This window comes from Fopius arisanus, unplaced genomic scaffold (assembly GCF_000806365.1).
Source record: "Fopius arisanus strain USDA-PBARC FA_bdor unplaced genomic scaffold, ASM80636v1 scaffold00071, whole genome shotgun sequence".
In the NCBI taxonomy this organism is placed as follows: Eukaryota; Metazoa; Arthropoda; class Insecta; order Hymenoptera; family Braconidae; genus Fopius; species Fopius arisanus.
The window spans coordinates 492,273-514,273 of record NW_011887810.1 but is presented as its reverse complement, the minus strand read 5'-3'; the positions used below and the strand labels follow the sequence as shown (position 1 = coordinate 514,273).

The 22,001-nt window shown below is 39.6% G+C and overlaps 1 protein-coding gene across 8 annotated transcripts in view; it reads left to right on the top strand.

The window, feature by feature from the left end:
• Positions 1-22,001, top strand: part of eag (ether a go-go) — a 144,576-nt gene that overhangs the window by 79,348 nt on the left and 43,227 nt on the right. For all 8 annotated transcript variants that reach the window (XR_892457.1, XM_011310014.1, XM_011310012.1 and 5 more), the window contains one exon: positions 14,770-15,038. Coding sequence is in view for 7 of the 8 variants with exons in the window: in XM_011310014.1 (XP_011308316.1) it covers positions 14,770-15,038 (269 nt within the window). In the remaining variant the exon portion in view is untranslated. The remainder of the gene's footprint in view (positions 1-14,769; positions 15,039-22,001) is intronic.

Below are 22,001 nucleotides of genomic sequence, written 5' to 3'. Positions count from 1 at the left end.
TTATTGAAAACATGTAATTTACCATCGGTAACATGCGACAAGCTATTTTGATTCTACGAAACTCCAAACGCGCGCTTGCCTGCGTACGACAATGGGTCTTCTGTTACAGATTATTAATCTGTAAGATTATACTGTTAAAAAATTAGTCCTGGAATTTTGTAGGAACCGCTTAGAATATTTAAGTACAATACATTCATATCAAATTTCCTGGTTATTATTACTGGTAAGTCAGTCAGACTAAACTTTTCAGGCATTATCGACACAGAATAGTGTATTGTGCATCAAGGGAGGAAAACAGGGCATTCTAACCCGCTTATGTATTACCGAGAGTGGTAAACACGCGGGTCTGAAGGTCCTGTTTTCCTTTCTTGGTGCACACTGTTCTCTCGGTCATTACTAAACGGAAGAGTTCGATTCTTCTTCGTACATAACAGGAGGAACGTGGGTTATGTCATCCCGAAGATTCTCAAAAACAACAGAAATTTGAGGGATAGAATAGGTCACTTTCTTGACGCCATTTGGGGAGTAAAATCAAACATTCCGTGTAGGTATGACGAAAATAGTATATTATGCACCCCCCGGGAGAAAATGCTTTTCGACCGTGGTGCACATGCTATTTTATATCCCAAGGGATAAAAAGCGCGATCGAACCATGCGAAGCGAGGTTAGAATCGCTTTCAGCTCGAGTCATAAACTCTCATTTCGTCAGAAAATACTTTACTCTATAGACGCACAGTATACTATACTTAAACTACGGGATTAAGAAGGTAATTTATGGGATTTCTCATCTCGTATATTATGAATTTGGAACCGTAAATTACGAACTAAAACCACGTAAATTACGTCAAAAAATGCCATAAATTACGATTCCGAAATCGTAAATTACGAGCACCCATATCGGGAATTACCAGATTTTCCGCGCTTGGAAGCAACTTTCCACTCTAAGACGGAGAGTATTCGCTTTCCTCCCCCTTTTCAGATAGCAAAATAGGAAGTTTCCTTTACAGGCATGTTTAAAACTAGCATTGTACACCTCGGGCGGGAAAACACTGACTTTCCGCCCTTGAGGCACAATTCGTATATTACACAACAACTGCATAATGGACTTCTTGGCTCATGGGAGTGTTATAAGACGAGCCGAAGGCGAGTTCAACAATCCCACTAGTCAAAAAATCCATAACGTACGTGTTCTGTACGCTATGTTATGTTAGAATCGCGTGATTACGAGTACCTATGGCATAAATACTATTTTCGTATTTACAATGACAAACATTTCTCGAAATTCACGCACATTTTCCTAGCAACGCCATCTATTGATGAACTTATCAAGGCTTGTACTTATGTTCGAGTTTCAAGTTCGGCTTCGATACGACTTCGATGCGATATCCGGGTTCGAGATGATCGCTATTTTTTCCATGTGTATAAAGGACTAGGTCCACACCGCGCGCGGTCATGCATAGTCAGCACCGTGGTACTCAAAACGAATCACAATATATATTAGAGAAAGGGATTCGACACCTGATTAAACAATAACTGGGGCGGAGAGTTTATTAATTAAGGAGAATACAGTTGATGATCTCTTGAATATTCTTGATACTCGAATGACAGATAAGAAGACAATCGTCCTTAAACAGACTTCACAGACTTTCTCAGATGGCCTTTTTAAGTTAGGGATTTGAAGGGGGATACACAACGCTATTCCCCGCCGATAAAGCGGTTACCACCCCGGCAACCAAATCAGGGACTGTTTGAGGTATTCCAACTTGAAAATCAAAATTGTAATTATGGCAAAGAGAATTTGGAATATCTCGTATAGGGAGAGCCCTAGTTTGCCTTTCAACTGAAGCCTCCCAAAAAGTAGCATTGAAAAGAAATCCCGAATCACTCTTGTATGTTTGTTAATTTGTAGCAATTCTTAACTGATGAATAAATGATACACAGATTTGGATAAAAAATAATGATGAAATTTATGGGTAATTCTCACTCATTGAAATAGTTTTCACAAAAATTCAGGTAATGTGATCGAAGGATCGCTGGAATTGAAAAATGGTACAACCCAAGAATCTCACACAAAAACTCTGCACACTATCCTCACACTGCACTCAAGTCCCCTATTTTGCAAAAACTACTACCACGCTAGTAACTACTAGTAACTACTTCACTTAATAATGAGAAAAAACTACCCGAATACAACTCAAAATAATTAATTGTTGATCAAACTTGGAACAAAATCATTGTAATCTTTTCACTTCAGACCAACCCTTTCACTTAGGATTCAACAAATCTACCTTTCACTCCTGTTGATCTGTTCACTCCAGATCAAACATTAGTTTCTTGATTCTATTTGAAGATTGTCTTTATTTCAAATTGAAGGAGCCAGAAAAGTGGTGAAATCATCGTAATTTAAACAATCCGTAAGGTTCACATGGTAGTTCCAATTAGGACTTTCTAATGGCCAAAGACGATATGCGTGACCAACCGTCAATTTCCCGTGGGAAAATTTTTGAATACGATAGACCACATAATTCAACATTGACTTGATAACATAGGTCTTCTCCAAGTCCCTTTGTAGGTCTGGATAGTTTCCTTTAGTTCTTTTGGGGCCAAGAAACTTTCCGCCCACGCTGAAAATGGATCATGTGAGTTTTCAGATCAAATTTGGATTTCATCTTTTCACTTGTCATTTTCCAACGTTCTCTGACTTGATGATGAATGTCTACTAGTTTTTCTTGCAGTTATTCAACGTAATGAGGAAGGTTAATGTTACGTGATATATTAATGGCTGGGGGATTACCGGACAATATGTCTAAAAGAAGGCGAAGTTCTCTACCAAACATCAACATTACAGGAGGACATTCGGTTGTTTGATGTCTCGATAAGCGATAAGCCAACAGAAATAGGTGGAGGTACTTATCCCAATTTCTCTGGTTGTCATTTACAAATTCAGCCAGATAATTCTGGACCGTTCAATTCAGGTGTTCTACCATGCCATTCGATTGAGGTCGAAATGGAGTCGTACGGGTCTTATGAACTCCCAAGAGATTCATGAAATCATCGAAAATCACGGACTCGAAACTTCGACCTTGATCTGAATGGATCTCTAGTGGGATTCCTTAACGAGACACTACATGGATCACCAGAGCTTCCACGGTCGTGGCCGCCTGATGATCAGGAAGTGCAATAGCTTCAGGCCAACGCAAGAAATAATCAGAGATGGCCAAAACGTTATGATTTCCTGCTATAAATTTTGGGAGTGAACCTACAATGTCAATGGCGATTCTCTTGAATGGAAAACCGACATTATAAACGTGTAATTCTCCTTTGATGCAGCTAACTCTTGACTGAAACAAACTGAACACCTCTTACACCAGAACTCAACGTCCTTTTGCAAGTCAAGCAGAAGAATTTCCTGCGAATTTTGGCAAGCATATTTTGTTAACTTTAAAATAACCGGCGGTTGGAGAATTGTGGCTTTCGGTACGAATCGCTGGTGTTACCGATTGAGAAACAATAATTTGATGAGTGATTTTTGTTGAGTCAACTGATTCCCAACGCCGGTGCAGAATGCCGTTTATTAGTTGTAAAGAATCCGATAACAATAGATAACCTTTATGTTGTGAGCCAATTGAGCGATTTTTTGCCAATCAGGACGTCGATTAGAGTAGTCTATATTGAATCATTTAATCACTCGAGGTGAGGTCTTCAGCCTGAAGTGTCAGTACATAGACTTGGCCATCTGCATGGTAATGCTGATAGGAGGAAGAGCCAAGACGGATTTCAGCTGATCGAAACCGATCTGAGCCTCTGAAGGCCACGCAAAAAGTACCTTATCCTCGATCAAAATGTGCAGGGGTTTGGCAATGCTGGCGAAATTCTTCATATATTTCCTGTAATAATTACAAGTACCAAGAAAGCTTCGAAGCTCAATTTTTGATCGGGGTGTGGGCCATTCGATAAAGGCAGATTCGGCAGAAATCTTCTCAGGAGAACATTTAATTCCCTCATTAGAAATTAAATGACCCAGATCTAAAACTTCATGCTTGAAGAAAAGGCATTTCTTTGTATTGACTTGGAGATTGGCAGTGGCTAATCCAAAGAATACTAGTTGTAAATTATGTAGATGTTCGTTGAAGTCTCTTCCAAAGACGATAATACCATCGAGAAAAACACGACAAATTTTAGTAATGAATCTACTGATAGCATTATTCATGACTCTAACGAAAGTAGCTGGTACATTACAAAGACTGAATGGAAGTATTTTAAACTGCCAAAGCTCATCGCCAATAGTAATTGCAGTCTTTTCTTGATTATAAAGAACCAATTAAAGCCAGAACTAGTGTCGAAAATTTCATCATCACGAGGAAGAGATATAGAGTCATCATTTAAACGACGAAGATAATCGACACAAAAATTAATAGAGCCATCTTTCTTTTTGACTAACACAATGGGAAAAGCCCAAGGACTTTAGCAGATTTCACTAAATTGACAAAGACAGATTTGAGATGATTATCAATATCGAATTTGTTGTTGATGAGAGACTAGAAGTTGTTTAATAATCTTGTCATCGTTTTGGATGTCAGCGAAAACTGCATCTAATTTCATAGAAGAATTTTCGATCGAAATTGTGATTTGTTTGATCTTTCATAAGGGAAATTTGGATTAGAAACTGGTTAAATTGTCATGGGTTCATCTACCTCTTTTAATTCACCTAGCTTATCATAAAAAACACGAGCATAATAATGTCTCGTATATATAGTTATCGTAATACATAGCTATGGTAATGTAGTCGTAATACACGTTTGAGTTCTTTATTTTCAATGCTATTGATGAATTGGCGACAAGCCACACGATCACGAACATCCTCTAGGGAGTGTAGATAAGCTAGGCGAACTAGATGTTCAATTTCTACCGAAAATATTAAGGAATCTTCATTTTTCTCTGATTTACGAGAAAGCAATTCATTGAAATAGCTGCGAGACAGGTCTTTCTTATCAAATTTCTCATTTAGGATGTTGGTTAATTTTTTGAAATTATGTAATTCACCAGTTAGTAATTTTTCTACAATGAATTAAGCTTTTCTGCGAAGACAAGTAGCTAATTGCACGGCTTTAACTTCATATGACCAATCATTATGGTTCGCGGAAATTTCAAAATGCTTTAAATACCGTAGCTAAGGGATTGAACCGTCAAAAGTGTCGGGTTTGATACGAGAATTCGCCATTAAAGCATTAGCATGAGCATTAGCGTTAGGTACAGAAAGAGAAGGATTTTTAGGATTATCTGTAGGCGCAAAAGGAATCGGCATCCTCAGCAAATTTACAGGAGGAAAAATAGCTTGATTGTGTAGGACTGCAGGCTCAGCAGTTCCAGGTGAAGAATGAAACATCGGGTTCCACGGTGGATATACTGGCGCCATTAAAATAGTCGGATTGCACGGTGGACGGTTAAGAGAATGTTCAGCAAGATTTGAAATCATTGAATTGACGAGTGAAGGTATTGGAGGCATTGGATTCTCTGAGGATGATAACAAATGTTTAAAACACCAAGTTGAGGTTCACGATTCCCAAGACGATGTTGTTGAAGATTCTGGGGCACCTCAGGGAGGTTCGAAGGTACTGGATCCCTCGGAGAGTGGTGTTGGGGATCTTTGGGCATTTCAAAGATATTTGGGGGAATTAGAATCCTCGGCAAATGCCGTCGCAGGTTTTGCCGCATCTCAGGAAAGTTCGGAGATATTGGATACCCTGGATGGCTTTATTGAAGGTTTCCAAGGACTGGTTAAGAAAGAGGATATTTTAGGTGAAGTTGATAAGAATGCAGAGCATCATTGGGAGGGTTCGGTGTTGCTGGATGCACTGAAGACCTCTCAATAAATTTAGTAGTTTATCTCTGGAGGCTCGTCGATTTCCGTCTCTATCTTGGCAAAGTATGTCCCGGATATTAGTTACGATGTTACGAAATCCGTTTCATCAGCGATTTTCTAAATTTTCCGGTTGAGGAAGAGCGTCATTTTATTGTCAGAATTCCTCGTTAGGCTGAAAATGGGAGCAAACCCCAACAGCAAATGGACCAGGACACTTGTTCAAATTGTCTTGTAAATCTGCAGGTCCCCTTCTCCCTTATCTATCTTATCCTAATTTCCAATAAAACATCCGATTCAATTCCTTTATTATGAAAGAGATTGACAATGAATGATTGTTTTCATTGTCACTCTTTTATTCATTTTCCATATTCTTTGGCAGCTAAGATAGACCACCCGCAAGGGGTAGAGTGGGCCGTCAACACTTTTGAACCCCTAAAGGCACCGGGACCCGATGGAGTCTACCCAATCCTCTTGCAGAGGGGGATCGACATTATGCTGGGACCCTTAATGAAAATACTTAGGGCAAGTATAGCACTAAGGACTGTACCAAAAGTTTGGGGGAGATCGAGGATTGCCTTCGTCCCCAAACCTGGAAAGAACGGGCATATCAAGCCCAGGGACTTCAGACCTATCAGCCTCACCTCCTTCATCTTGAAGACACTCGAAAGACTGGTGGATCACTACATAAAGAGCCCACTGCTTGTTGAGAAACCCCTATCACCCTCACAGTATGCCTACAGGGCAGGCAGATCGACGGAAACGGCCCTGCATCACTTAGTGGCCAAAATTGAGGAGCAGATAGAGGGAAAGGGTTACGCACTCAGCCTATTCCTGGACATCGAGGGCGCCTTTAACCGTACTAAATACGAGGTTATAACAAGGGCCATGTCGAGGAAAAATTTTCCAGCCTGCATCATTGACTGGACGAAAAGCATGTTGGAGAGCAGGAAAATAACTACCACACACAACGGCTCACACGTAGAAGGGCATCCGACCAAGGGTTGTCCACAGAGTGGAGTCTTGTCTCCACTCCTGTGGTACCTAATTGTCGATGACCTTCTAGAGAAATTGAGAGAAGAGAACTTTCTGGTGAACGGCTATGCTGACGACATAGCCATTGTCGCCACAGGAAACTTCCTCGAGAATCTAAGAGACAGACAAATAACTAAAACTAAAACTAACAGTTAATCCTGGAAAGACGTCTGCCATGATCTTCACCAGAAAATATAAAGTGGTCACTCCACGACCAATCAAAATTAGAGGAGTTGACATATCTTAGGCTACTTTAGTGAAGTACCTGGGAGTAACTCTGGACACCAAGCTTCACTGGAAAAAACACATAGCCACACAGATGGGCAAAACATATGCCTCACTCTGGGCTTGTAAAAGAGCCATAGGAAGGACGTGGGGTTTCAACCCCAAAATCAGCCTATGGCTATACAAGATGGTACTACTGGTAAGGATTATGTGCGCTGCTGTGATATGGTGGCCCAGGGTAAGGAAGGTTGGGATTAAGGACCAGTTGAAAGCACTCCAGGGAAATTTCCTCAGGGCTGCAACTGGGGCGATGAAAACCACACCGACCAAAGCCTTGGAAGTGGCAATGAACACACCACCACTTGATCTAGCAGTACTGTACAAGGCAGAGGCAACCGCCTATAGGCTGATGTGCCAGGGGGAACGGAATCAGTCGAGTGTGGCACATGCTAAGCTCGATATACTGAGGAGGAGCCCCCTGAACATAGATCAGGATAGAACAACCAGGAGGTACCTGATCAGAAAGGGCTTCAAGACCTATATACCTGACAGGGAGGACGGGGAAACGGTAAAACAATCCCCAGGTGGCAATGTAATACACTGGTACACGGATGGCTCGGGCCTTGGACACCAATACAGTGCAGGGCTATACGGGCCAAAAGAAAACCACAGAGACAGCTGGTCCATTGGACCCCTGGCCACTGTTTTTCAGGCGGAAATCCTTGCAATTAAAAACTGCATAGAGCTTCTCCTATCAAAACCGACCTCAAGAAAACATATATATGTCTGGTCGGACAGCAAAGCTGCCATCAAAGCCCTAAAGGGACCAAGCACGGAATCGGGGCTGGTCTGGGAGACGATGGCAGCTATAGAAGCACTAGGGGCAACCAATAAAATAAGTTTGGCATGGGTCCCGGGTTACAAAGGGATAAAAGAAACGAGATAGCGGACCAACTGACAAGGCATGGGGCGTCAAATGATGACCAGGTCATGACAGTGGGAGTCCCTTTCGCTACCGGAATGTCTCAAATTAAAAACAAACTCCGAAAGGAACACAAAGGGCGATGGAAGCAGATCACAACCTGCAGAAAATCCAAAGCCCTCATGCCAACCCTAAACAAGAAAAGGGCAGAAAAGCTACTCAACATGAAAAGAGAGGAACTGAGCACCACAATCAGGCTCCTCACTGGACATGGTAGGTTTAGGGCACACTGCAAAAACATGGGCATCGGAAGCGAAGCCCGCTGCAGATTCTGCCCCGAGGTAGACGAGGACAGCCTGCATATACTTTGCAGTTGCCCTGCACTGGCTACAACAAGGCGAAGTTGCTGGGGAACCGCCTTCCCTAGTATCAGCTACGTAGCGGACCTAGATGCCGGTAATCTAGCAGGGCGATAAACGCGAACAGAATGCTCCCTTAACCAAAATAAGGTGAAATTTCACACCTTATATGCATTGCCAAGCAATGTGTTGGCATCATGGAACGACAATACTCCCATTGCTCCTACACCTCCCATAAACACTCGGTAGCGTACCTAAATTACCCCAGATAATCGCGCAGTGCGATAAATATGCGGCTCAGGGCGCGAATGTCATAATTTTCGTAAAATGAATCACCCTAAGGCATTTCTCCGGATAGTCTAAAATAAAACCAATCGGTATTAGTCGATCATAACTCGAAACCAAAACAAAGTTGATAATAGGAATTTCTCCTCAATTTTTATGGCGAAACGCACGCTATCAATCCCCCTTAATTCCAAACGATTCCAACCGGTGCGAGATTTCCGCAAAACATAGAAAGAAGATAAATAGAATAATACAAATACTCTCGACTGGGCCATTTTATCTGCATACTCACGACTTGTTATGTTGGCTTTATACTGTCCTTCGGTGGGCCCTAAGGACTTTCCCAAAATTCCTTACCCAATGATGATTCATAAAATAGTATTGTTGGATAACACAAATCGAAGTCGAAACTCGTAAAGAAGTACAAGCTTTGATAAGATCATCAATAGATGACGTCGTTAGAGAAATGGGGGTGAATTTTCAGAAATAATTCCCATCACAAATAGAATAAAGCACATTATCTTTTAGATTGGTTAACTAATTTGTATTAACTGAAATAGTAATCCTAGGGAGATGCATAAGTTGCAGGAAAAAAACTATTTTTCTACCCAAATTTTTCTTTTAGCCATTACACTGATGAATGCTCCCAAGTCAAATGTTTGTAAGATTTTTTGTTGCTAATTAATTGTTGATGAACAATGGGAATGCCAATTTTTCTGAAAAGATTTTTTCCCCGCCGAACATGAAGGATTTCAACGGGGATAAATTATGAGCGATTTTTCAAAGATTTTTCGATATTATTCACTGATATCTTCAACTAATTTGGTTTTACATTCAATTAATTGTATGGATTTTTCATTTGATAAATTCCATGACAGTTGAAGAGAAAAATCGTATTCTTCAATTTTGATGAGGAAAACTAACAATTTTTATTGGAACAATGCTCTAAACATTGCAAATATTTTAGTGTTGATGCATCCTTATAATTTTTTACTTCAACTATTTGTTGAATGAACAATGATAAATGAATTTATTGATCTTAGTTTATAACTTTCCATTTAATAGACAGTTGTGGGTGAGGAAAAATATCATGAGGACAACTATCCTTTATGTGTATTGAACTTCTTAAGAAAGAGCTTTCCCATTGATAATAAATTTTCTAAATCATCCACTTAGACAAATTCGTAGAGCAAAACAAGGCTTCCATTCGCAAGCAAAAAACCGGTTTAAGGGTTTTGATTTTTTATGAATGATTTCTGAGTAAAAACATATTAGTATAAGAGCTACTACTATTTTCATATTATTTCGTTCCATAATTTTTATTATTTTGAGGTGTATCCTGAAATAAATAGACATCCTTACTGTGCGAACTAGGCGGTTTTAATGAATTTCACCGCTTTGAGTCATCTCACTTATTTTGGTGGATTCCACTTTTCTTTCAAAAGGCAGTTAATCTATACTCAACTAAATAATATCATGAGATATTTCCCAAAAATACCACGCGTGGTGAAGCACTTTTTTAAAAAGTTTCAAGCCTCACCGGCACTTAGCACAACCCAGGGTTCACGACGGGGAGCCGACTGGTATGAACCCCATCTAAACTCGACTTGCACCGGCTTATTTCCTCCAGGTATATACTTAATTGAGTGCGACTCAATTTTTCTTCTTCCCTTTGTTTTTGATAGTTATTAATAAGAGTAATAACTCCATAAAATGGAATATTGCAGACAGTCCTCTATTATACTATTACCGATTCATGTATCATATAAAGAACCTATGTAATTATAGACAATGCGAAAACAAGTTCCACTAAACACTATAGAAGATTTGAAAAAGCCTCGAAAATCATTTGTTTACAAACTTATATTGGTAGAATCGCTGCAAAAACGGAAGAATATCCCGAGACTTCTTCTCTTTAAAACAGGCATGGGCAAAGTGCGCTCAATCGGCTCACCTAGCTTCCAACCTCAATTAGGCCAATGACTATAAAAGAAGGGGTCCTATTGTACCGTGCAGGTAGTTGGAGGGGCGAGACCACGATGCTTGGGTCAGAGTGGGGACATCGTTACGTCATTCAACGCGCAAAAATTTCAATTTTTGAACGAAAAATATGAATATTTTTCTTGCTGCATTATGCATTGTTAAAAAATATCAATTAATCATTTTTCCCTCTATCAACTTCCGCATAAAATTCCATTAAATAAATTACTCTGAATTGAATATTTCGGCAGCAAATTAATTGAAAAAAACTGTTGAAAAGATTTTTTAATTTTTGTTAATACTGTTTGAACATTCCCTCAGCAGTATTTTAGAAATTTAAAAGAGTTTTTACCGTGAAAAAGCCCAAGAAAACAAGAAATTTGAATTCCATAATTTCATGACTTTTTGACTTTATTTCATTATATCGATCCCACTGTTAAACATTTGAAAATTCATCCATTTCCAGTTAACCACGAAAATGATTGATTACTGCAGAAAAACATGAAAATTATTAGCTGTAGAGAGTGATCGAGCAAAAATAATTGAAAAATGTTCCCAGAATAAAAAATATGTGGTCTGGCTCACAATTGTGGAGTGAGTGTCTGCCAGACAATTATTTGGGATTTTTTCCAATATGAATATTGAAAGAATAAATAGATTCATACAAAAAATGAAGTTAAAAGAATCCGTTCATATAAATTATTTGAGAGAAATTTCCTTGCAGAATTTTCATGGTAAAATCATTTTGAGTTATCTCCTTTGGCTCCTATATCGGCAAAAAATGAGAAAAATAGATTAAAATGTAAGGAAAAATCCCATTCGTTTCAAACCCAGAGCTTTCTGTGGGACATTTATATTAAAAAAAACTTCTAAAAGAATCCAATCACAAACTTATATAGGTTTGGTTTTATAGGTCAAAAACGACCAGCTTATAAAACTTACATACATAATTTATTGATTGAATTTTAAAGAACTGACATCTCATTTTTTTCCAATTTTTACTAAAATAATTATTCAACATTAAGGTAACCAAGAAATAATTAATTTCTGGCACCATGTTGTTTGAACCATTACCCCCGATACACCTGAGGATTTACCACGTTCAATTGGTGAAAATTTGTTTGAATTTTTAGGCGGTAAGGTTTTTTAAATTTGAAAGAAAAGCGGGCGGTGCTCTCTCCGTCTAACTGTGCCCCACTTCGTACACGCTGCTACTCCCACCCTGACTACGCTGGGCTCCACGCAATTGGGGTATTGTATTTCTGATAATGGGTCTAATAGGGTTTTATGGCCCCGGCTCCCGAGGGTCCGACTTTGCCCATGCCTGCTTTAAAAGCATGAATTCTGTAGGCAAACTCAAGAATTTGATTGGGGGACTTTAATATTCGCATTGAACTAATCAAAAAATTAAGAATAAAAGCTACATATTTATGGAAATCGCATGTAAAAAATCAGTGATTCAATGAAGGCCAGAGTATCAATTTCCTAAGAAAAAAAAATCTTTTTTGCAAAAAATATATTCTCCTCACCAGTAAATCTGACAATTATGACGTAAATACTCCCATAAGATCTACTAATCCCAAATATATTTTCTTGTGGTCAGTAATTATTCTCGGCAAAAGAATTTTTTTTTTCTCTGAGCCGCATTTGGGTATTTGGTAAACCAAATTTTTTGCTTACACGAGCTTACCGAAAAATTGACCGAATTTAAAACAAAAGTAGACGTAAGATACCGACTGCATGTTTCTTGATGTTCAAATAGTCGTAACTTGGGTTTGCGCAGAGATAGATGGATGAGTTTGAACCATTCGAAAGCTAACTTCGTAAGCTTTAAAATTATATGGGATATATGTAATTTGTATATAAAAGGGGGAGGCATTGAGGACTGAAAGAATTTAGTGTCTGGGATAGACAATGATTTTTGTTATAAGAATTATTCTGTGAACTTCAGATCACTTTAAATGAATCGCTCTTTACCCCTGTACCCCCTCTTTTTAATTATTCCTGTTTTTTTCAATGTTTCTGTAACCATTGAAGTGGTTTCTGCAACACAATTTGAATCCCAGGTTTTTATATATTCTAGGCTAACAAGATAAAATTCCAACTAAAGATCACATAGGCCATGTGGGCCTTTATCCATGAGTAAACCTTAAATATTTTCAAGAAAAAAATATTGAAATACGCTATGATGAGATTTGTAACTCAATGTTAGAGTTTAAACCGTTCGAGTCAGTTTTTTTTTGGAAACTAAAAAATTAATTCAAAAAGATGGACCAGAAAACGACAACGTTAATGTGGAACTTTTTTTCTCGGTTGCCGGCAACTTAACGAAATATATTGTTATCCTCCACACACATCTCAGTTCTCGCTCCGATATCGAAGATGCAATAAAAATCACAAAAAGTTCTTCTGACGTATGGAAAGCTGTAGAATATGTGCAAATTTTTCAGAGACACCAAACAGAAAGTGGCTGGCTTGACGAAGAATGAATCAAGAATCAAAAGGCCTCGTAGATTTCAGTATTCGAAACTCATCATAATTGTTCATAGTTGAATCACGAAAGAAGAGAGATTCGTGTAACAATCCATCTGTTTTTTCATTCCGTATTGAAATCAACAGATAATTTGATGAAGAAGACAAAATGATTTTTCACTACAACTAACAACACTTATTTTCTCTAAGAGATTCCGTTTTTTACTGCTGATGCTGCATTGCTGATGAATAAATAATTAATATCATGTAAATATTCCATTTGGCTATAGCATTTGGTTAAGAATAGGGTACCCTCTTAATAAGCCATATTATAGTGTACTCTCGTAAATTGCACTCTAGAACTATTGTTAACGCACTTAATCAATCGCTATTCATTTCTCAGCCGAACCCAATAAAAATAATAGTTATTTTATTGCTCATTGCATAATTTTCCACTACGATAACTTTCAATATTTATATGTTAATTTCACAATTTTTCCCCCTCTTTGTGTTTATTCTGAATAACAGCACGCATGCTTCATCCAACGTGCAACAAGAATATAACCGGAGCATTCCCATCGAATCAATACACTGTAATGATATAAATATTAGTATAACTGGAAACTTCAATGAAACTGCCATAAAATTCTATTTCTTGCATAGTATTATTTCAATTGTAAATGCTCTTGGGAGTTATTCAGTTGCATATGAAAATATCAATTCTATTCCAATTATTCAATGGCATTCCCTGGATAATACTATTGTAGCAAGTGATGGTGTATTTTCTGAAAAACTATATCACATCATTTTTTATTTGAAAAATAGATCTTGGTATTTTTGTTCAAAATCAAAAACCCCTGAAATTATTCTGTTACTACACACAGAGAGATTGCTTGGAAAAATTCGAATGCTAACCCGAAAAACAGCGGCACGAGTTACCAGTTAGAGAGTATTTTCAATTACCAACACTGAATAGACAGTAAAACTCGCCAATTTTCCGCTGTTTGTTCATATAAATTGACGTTCTTTCCAACAAACTTTTCAATCACTATTGGCTGGATAGACATATAATTTTATAATAGGCAAATTTGTCTCACACTGGTCTGAAGTTTTCATATAAATGCAAATGTAAAATTTTACCAGAAAAAATCCATAGCATTATACTTGTACATGTAAGTATTCATCGAACAGTTGGTAACGTGAGTAAAGTTGGAGATTTCCCGTACTAGCACTAGGATTTTTCCTTAAAATTTTTCTCTGTGTAAGAAATAGATATTAATAAATTGATTTCCAAGTAATCCTACATTTTTTGGAAATACTGGAAGAATAGTTTACTCATACTTTTCGCGAATTGTCATTGCCACTTTACTATTGACCACTTTTCACATTTAATAATGATCCCTAGATTAGTTTCATTATGTAATGATGAGTCTGATAATAAAGGTTGAGATTAGTTCTTACTAGTTAATAAAATAATGGGGATTGTTAATGAGACAGTTAATTCTGAAAAAATAATTCCCAATTAGTGATTAGCTGAGGGAAGCAGTAGATTAATAAATTTTCGCTATCACTTGGGACTGGGGCTGGGTATAACGATTTCATTTGTCATTTCGAATTGTCGTTGTCCACAGAGACCCCACTATGGCTCCTCCTGCAAATAGCACCAATCAAGAACGAGAGAGACCTCGTTGTCCTTTTCCTGCTGACCTTCAGGGATATCACTGCCCTGAAACAGCCAATAGAGACAGACGACAGCAAGGGTGGACTCTCCAAATTTGCCAAACTTGCCAGGTCTGTTACCAGATCCAGGTCAGTTCTTGTTTCCCAGTTCAGCTCACACCTTCCAGCCTTGAAAGACACTACGTTGCCTACTGCAGGCAAGCAGTCTCACCTTGCACATGTAAGTATTCACCGAACGTTTTTTTTTTCAATTTTCCTAAACAAACTGTGCAAGGAGAAAATAAATATAATGTATGAACTTCAACCTATTGTTAAAGTTAATGAGTTCACTATCAGTACTTTACGCTTCTAAATAGTCATTTATCTATCGTTTATAATGGTCGTTTCGAAATTTAAAATTAATAAAAATCTTTTCAAAAACATATCGACATATGTGGATATCCGCATTGGAAGGGCCCATTTTCTCAGTTTTGGAAAATACATCTCTTACAAAACAGGCCACTTTGTGGAAGCTTATTTATTCAATGATAATCTGGTAATTTAATCGCAATCAATACTGGTTTATGTGAAGATGAGTATTTCCTATGTATTCAACTCATAGTCTATTTAATTTCTAAATAGAACGCAAGATAGTAGTCTCTTGAACTTTGATGTCATTGTTCCGAAAATGCGATTTTTTTGCATTTTCAACTTGGAAGGCCTATAATTTCTCGATTTTTGCATATAACGGGACGTGTGGCCTCTCTAATTTTCATAATTTAATCAGAAACACGTCCATGTATATAAATCCAATGCCACAAAGGTGGGCCCTTTTCATGCGGACATCTTTATATACACAGCTACGGTGATTATATTTCGTTATCACGTCCCCGAGCTCAAAACGCCTGTATAGCGCTCTCAGCGCGACACACACAGATAAGTCACAAAGATACCGGAAAATTTCGGAGAAACTTCGGGTCGTCTCTGTATACACGACCCTCTTCTCCATCAATCCTGCCATTCCGTAATCCCGTTAAAGTTGTCTGTGCGACGCAGACAAGTCGCAAAAATTTTGTCACTCGGCAAAAAGTTGTTGTGCGAAAAAAAACTAGTAGACAGTAATCAGACGCCACGTGAAATCGAAATGAGTAAAATATTATGATAAAAAAATGGGTTCAGTAACGTTTACTGAGTAAAGAGACTCGATAGGTTTAAACAAGAGATGGGCAACCTCAGGTCGGCTAGGAGCTGCAGCCATAACATTGCTAAGGGTCCAATTATAAGGGGCCTACCGTTATTAGAAGGGTGGGGATAACATCGGGAGATGGTACATGCGCAAGATTCAAATGCGAGGGCAAAACGTTTTGAATTTTTGATTAAAAAAATGATTTTAAAAAAATGCAAGTAATATATTTTTATTTTAAGTCTGTGCCTTCGGCTTGACCCTTCGGAGATTACCTTACGTATCTAGATGAAAGGGAACTATCCAGAAACCATCTTATACCGGCCAAGCATCTCCGCGGGGAGCACGGAATATTATTCAGTACACTTACGTTTTCCGCAGCGTATGTGTTTATCCAAATGTGTTGTAACGTTCGAGATTGTTTTTTCGGCACTTAAAGTGCCCTTTTTTACTAAAATCTTTCAAAGGTGAGTATCCTTATGTCCTTTCCTTTGATTATTTTTTTTCGTTTTAGGGTTTTAGGGAACACCATTTCATCAGGCTATAGACGACCACCATTTTGAGTTCGGTATGTCGTGTTGAACGCATACACACAGACGCATCTCCGTCAACTTTCCGCACCCACAGACATTCTCTCCCTTTTGGGCTGAGGAGAGAGGGGGTTACCTCTCTTCTTTAGGAGTAGATGCAATCAATTTTGATTCCCGTGGCCTGCAGATATTCTCTCAGACATACGATGACAGTTCAAAGAGCTGGGGAGAGAGGGGCTTACCTTTCTCCATCCGGAGACCAATCATTGCGTCTAACCTCTTACATTACGACCCGGAGTCATTCACTCGAGCACGAATTATCAGCCATGCAAGCTAAACGAGAGAATTTTTAACATGTGAAATTCCTACTCGTATCACGCTCATAGTTCTCCATTAATTTCAGATATCTGACCTTGACGACCAGATTCCTTGGCAGACGTTAGAGGAGTTGTTAGGTTCGGTGCTGGACGTCTTGAGGAAGGCTGCCTTGGAATCTCTTCGAGAGAGTTGGAGGAATGACAAAGTCCGTTACCTCCCAAATGATCAGCTATTTGGCCCTGAAAATTAAATCGGCGGGCTCCTCTTGGAGAAAATTGAATTTGCCTTACCTACAGTACAAATTACAAAAGCTTTTGGCTACGCAGCTGCAACTCTTACCAAAGAGGCTGTCCACAAATCAAAAGTTAACATGTTATGCTGGCCTTTCCGCATGGCCCTAGTGATCCCCCCCCCCCCTTCGTCAATAAAATTCGAGGCTCAGTAGTACATGCCCAACTCTTTGTTCATTCTTTAAAACCAGTGAAGCACCATTTCATTTCTTAGTCTTCAGCGGTTAGGGAACTCCGACGCGAGGAGAGGATCAGATCAGCAAAGGCCGAAGATCCACAGGAGGATAGACCAATTAAGAGAGCTTGCCTAGTATCCCTAGAGAATACGATGACCACCATGTTCCAGACAGTGTTAGAATCGATTGAAGAGATAAAAAGCAAGGCTCCTAAACCGGATGACGTTTCAAATATGGAGGAAGTTTCCTCAGGGTCGGCCTCAGAAAAGTCACTTGACGGATTGAGTCAGGGACTCCAGATTTAAGCTCTTTGAAAACATCAAATCCTATACCCCAAGTTTTGTTTTGGGATCCATCCGTAAAGGAAGCTGAACCTCAGATCCCGGAACCAAAACCAGCCATTCGGGCTCAAGCGATTACATGCCAAAAACTGGGTTCTCCTTTGTGGAATAGAATTCGTTTCAAAGAAACCCCGAAGAAGCTAGGCGCGTCACCGGTCTTTAATTCACTTAAAGTAAACAGCGAATTATCATTGTTGGCTTCATCATCTTTCAGCCAAGTCGTTCTCAACGAAGCTGACTTGATGGCTGGTACTATAACACATGGACTTTTATTGCAAAGAGAGAATAAGATGACAGCATTCAATACCGATAGTCAGATACCCGGAGGTTCTCGGAGACGTGAAGGAACTTTTCCTTGGAGACTCAAGTGTAACCACGACCTCAGAAGACCTTCTCGACTCCACTTGTGCTAGAAGGGCAGAGATAATTGAACTGCGAAGGAATTTCTTCAAAAGCCCGGAACCTCATTTGGCAACTAGATTAGCTGTAACTCCATCTTTTGAGTCTCACCTTCTTGATGAGAAGCTGCTTTCAACCTTCCTCAATCAACAGGGAGAAATCGAGAAGGTTTTTTCCCAACCGGTAAAGCAAACTCCAGTGAAGGAACCTAACCTTTTTCGTGCCGATCGTTCTTAGAAAGCACTCCGCGTTCACGAACTCCAAGGTCTAAAACCTCTTCAACTTCAACTGCTAGAAAAACATATTCAAAATCTTCAAAGAACTTCCCCAAGAAGAGTGATCCCAAGAAAAGAAATTCTCGTTCTCACAGAGCATGACTATCCGTTCAAGGGAGCGCAGCTGAGTCACTAAATTCCTCGGTGGGTAGAGGCAGGGGCTCCGAAACAAGTCTTGAGTTTTTTTAAAGGTTACTCAATTCCTTCCATGAAGAAACCACCTACGGTTCCTTTCTCAAAGACGAACATGCTCAAATACACCACCAAAGTGTCTCCACGAATGTCAAAAGAAGTTGAGTCAATGCAAGGGGGTTTCACAGAAGGCATCTTGGGTCTCGGGGTTCATATCTCCGATGTTTTTGCCTCCAAACGCAGAAGGAAACTTTCGACAGATCTTCAATCTACGTTGCCTGAACGAATATCTAGACCCTCTAAAATTTTGTCTGGTAAACCAACGCACGGCACCCGCTTTTCTCCAAAGTAACGACTTCCTGGCCAAAATCGATCTTTCTCAAGCTTATCTCTACGTTCCAATAAGACAGTCCCATCGAAGATACCTCTGTCTCTCATACCAGGGCCAGCTTTACAACATCATATGCCTGCCCTTCGGTCTCTCCACAGCCCCACTGGCATTCGCCAGAATCAGCAAGTGTTTAGCAAACAGTCTTCGCCAAAAAGGAATAAGCACCTTAGTTTATCTGGACGATTTCCTAGTAGACCACCAGGATGGCCAAATTCTTCAAAGCCAGGTTTCATGTATAATAGACTTCTTAACGTCGCTGGGCTGGGTGATCAACGAAACCAATCTCGAACCATTTTCCAACCGGAACCCAACATGCTCTTGCCAAAGGATGCTTTTCAAACAGGCTGGGGCTTTCAACTGGACGGGATTCATTCAGCAGGAATATGGTCCTCTGCTCAGATCGATTGGCACATCAATCGCAAAGAACTTTATACTCTTCTGTTGGCGATTCAAATGCACAAGGATCATCTTCGAGGCAAGTCAGTCATGCTCCAGTCAGACAACAAGACAACCTTGGCATGCATAAGGAATCAGGGAGACACACGGTCACTGGTGCTGTTGAACTTGGTAAAGAATCTATTACTGCTTTTGGATCGATACAATATTCTGCCGGCCCCCGTTTTTCTCCCCGGAAAGTAGAACACTAGCAAACAGCTTGTCCAGAGAACAGACGTTACCAAACTGGCAGCTGAGCAACGAAATCCTGGAAAGAGTCTTTCGGAAATGGGGAACACCGGAAATCGATCTCTTTGGCACAGCCCGATCCAAGGTAGTCCCTCTATATGTCTCTTTGGAAGCGAGCGACCAAGAAGCAGTCTTCATAAACGCTTTCAGCAGACCCTGGAGGATGAAATTAGCCTGGATATTTCATCCGCCAGACGAAAACTGTATTTTCGAGGTGTCTCGTTTTGTGGCCCTACAACTACTGTTAGCTCTGGAAGGAGAATGCACGATCTCATGCTCCTCCGGCTAGACCCAGAGAGTTGTGATATTTTTGAGGACGAAATCCTTTTCTGGCCAGAATTTGGCTCCAAAACTGACAAGTATGATTATCGACAGTCTGGTTGGCACATCAGCAGCTCACAGAACGAGATCTTTTCCGCTGAAAGACGAAGAGTTCATTAAGATATTTCATATCTTTTCGTCACAATAAGAAATGTAGTGAAGACAGCATCAAGATCGATCATCGCAGGCTGGATCAGTACCGCGTTTAAAGCTGCAGGGCTCCAAGCTGGCGCAGGTTCAACTCGATCAACAGTAGCATGAAAGAACTATCAAAATTATATGGACTTGGATGAGTTGCTGGCTAGGGGCAACTGGAAGGGGAAAAGTAACTTCTTCAAGCACTACTGCAAGGAAATCGATAAAAGCATCAACGTAATCAAGGGGAAGACCCTCGGGGAGAATTTCAAACCAGTCTAATCAATTCTTTTGATGCTTTAAAATTTATTAGTTCCTATGTTTGTTCTATAAGTGTATTGTTTATACTACAACAATAAAAGATGAAGGTTCATCTCATTTAACTTTAGGATTCACAGTACAACTTCTTTTATTTTAAGTGCCGGCGGACTATAAACATATTTCCGAGGGGTCGAGCCGAAGGCACAGACTTAAAATAGAATCGTTTTCCACCCCAAAGGGAAGAAAAAAAGATATATTTTAGGTCGTGCCGAGACTTGACCCGAGTAAGGGCTTGCCGTCATTCGGAGCTTTCTTACTGAATAATATTACGCGCTCCCCGCGGACATGCTTGGCTAGCACAAGATGGTTTCCGGGTAGTTCCTTTTACTCTAGATAGGTGGCGTTGATTGGGGGATTTGGACAGGTTTGGGTTCACACACATGCAAAGGATACGTAAGGTAATCTCCGAACGGTCAAACCTCGGTACAGCCTAAAATATAGGTTTCCTTCCCTTTGGAGTGGAAAACGATTCTATAAATATGTTTTATTAATATTTTTTTTTTCCTTAACCCTACGATACCATCTTCACTCCCCTATAGAACATAGGAGTGACATGGGAAACCACAGGAACAACCATGACATACAGGCGGTTACTATTAGCAACCTCCCGCACATACCTGTACCTGTTGAAAAATTCGATTGAACGGGGAATTGAACCAAAAACTTTCAGAGCACTAGGTTCGCACCGAGCCACTGAGCTATCGACATCAGTAATGGAAGTGATATGATCGTGATTAAAGGACTCAGAGGCCTATACGATAGACGCGTCCAGTCTTCTATAAAGTAGCGGGCGTTTCCGCTTTTTTCTTTAATAGTAAAGGTCCTACAAAAGATAATCACTGGTATAGCAGAAGGGGTCTCTGGTAGTATCTTTCTAGCCAAGTTGATGTGGATATCCTAGGTTCAAGCAAGTACTCATTGGTGAACCGATGATACTTCAACTTAGCAAAAACCGACTTCTTTCTCTTTACAGAAAAACTCACTCGGTAGCCCGAACTCTTACCCTGGTGATAGAGAATTTATCAGCGACGCATTAAAGTGGTACGGAGTTTCTGAGAAAGCCAGCAATTATGCCATTCTCAATATCGAGCAGTACACTGTACCAGTATCAACATACTCTCAAACACTAGTGGAAGTTTTATGTCGATGACGGTATATACCCATTTATTACCTTAACTCAAATCGTTTTACGGTATTTGATGGAACTCGAAAAAAATCCAATTGCTTTGCTACCTTTAAAACAAGCAGAGCTGCACTCTCCTTCATCTTCGGCCCGAGCATCGTAAATCACCCGTTGGTGAATCGTTTCTTTAAGGGAGTGCACCGTAAGTGCACAGAAGTTTAGAATCCTCGCCCTGTCATAAATTATTCGAATAAATTATATTCAAATAATGAATTCAGTCTAGGATCCATCACAAAAAAACTCGACACTCTCTTCGCACTATATGCACAGCTCGGGGTCAAACAATATCACTAATCATGGTGAGCAATGTTCAAAAACTCGGAGTTAGGATAAGGATTACAGTTACTGACAGGATAAAAACGTGGAGTACTTTATGCAAAAGGCTGGACTACGCGCAGCCTCACTTCTACTATCCCATGTTTGAATAACTAAATTGATTCGACAAGGTACTGATGATATGCTGGTAATGATTGCTAAAAAAACTTTACCATGTGGTATCACGCCAATCGATTAGCACGTGGATTA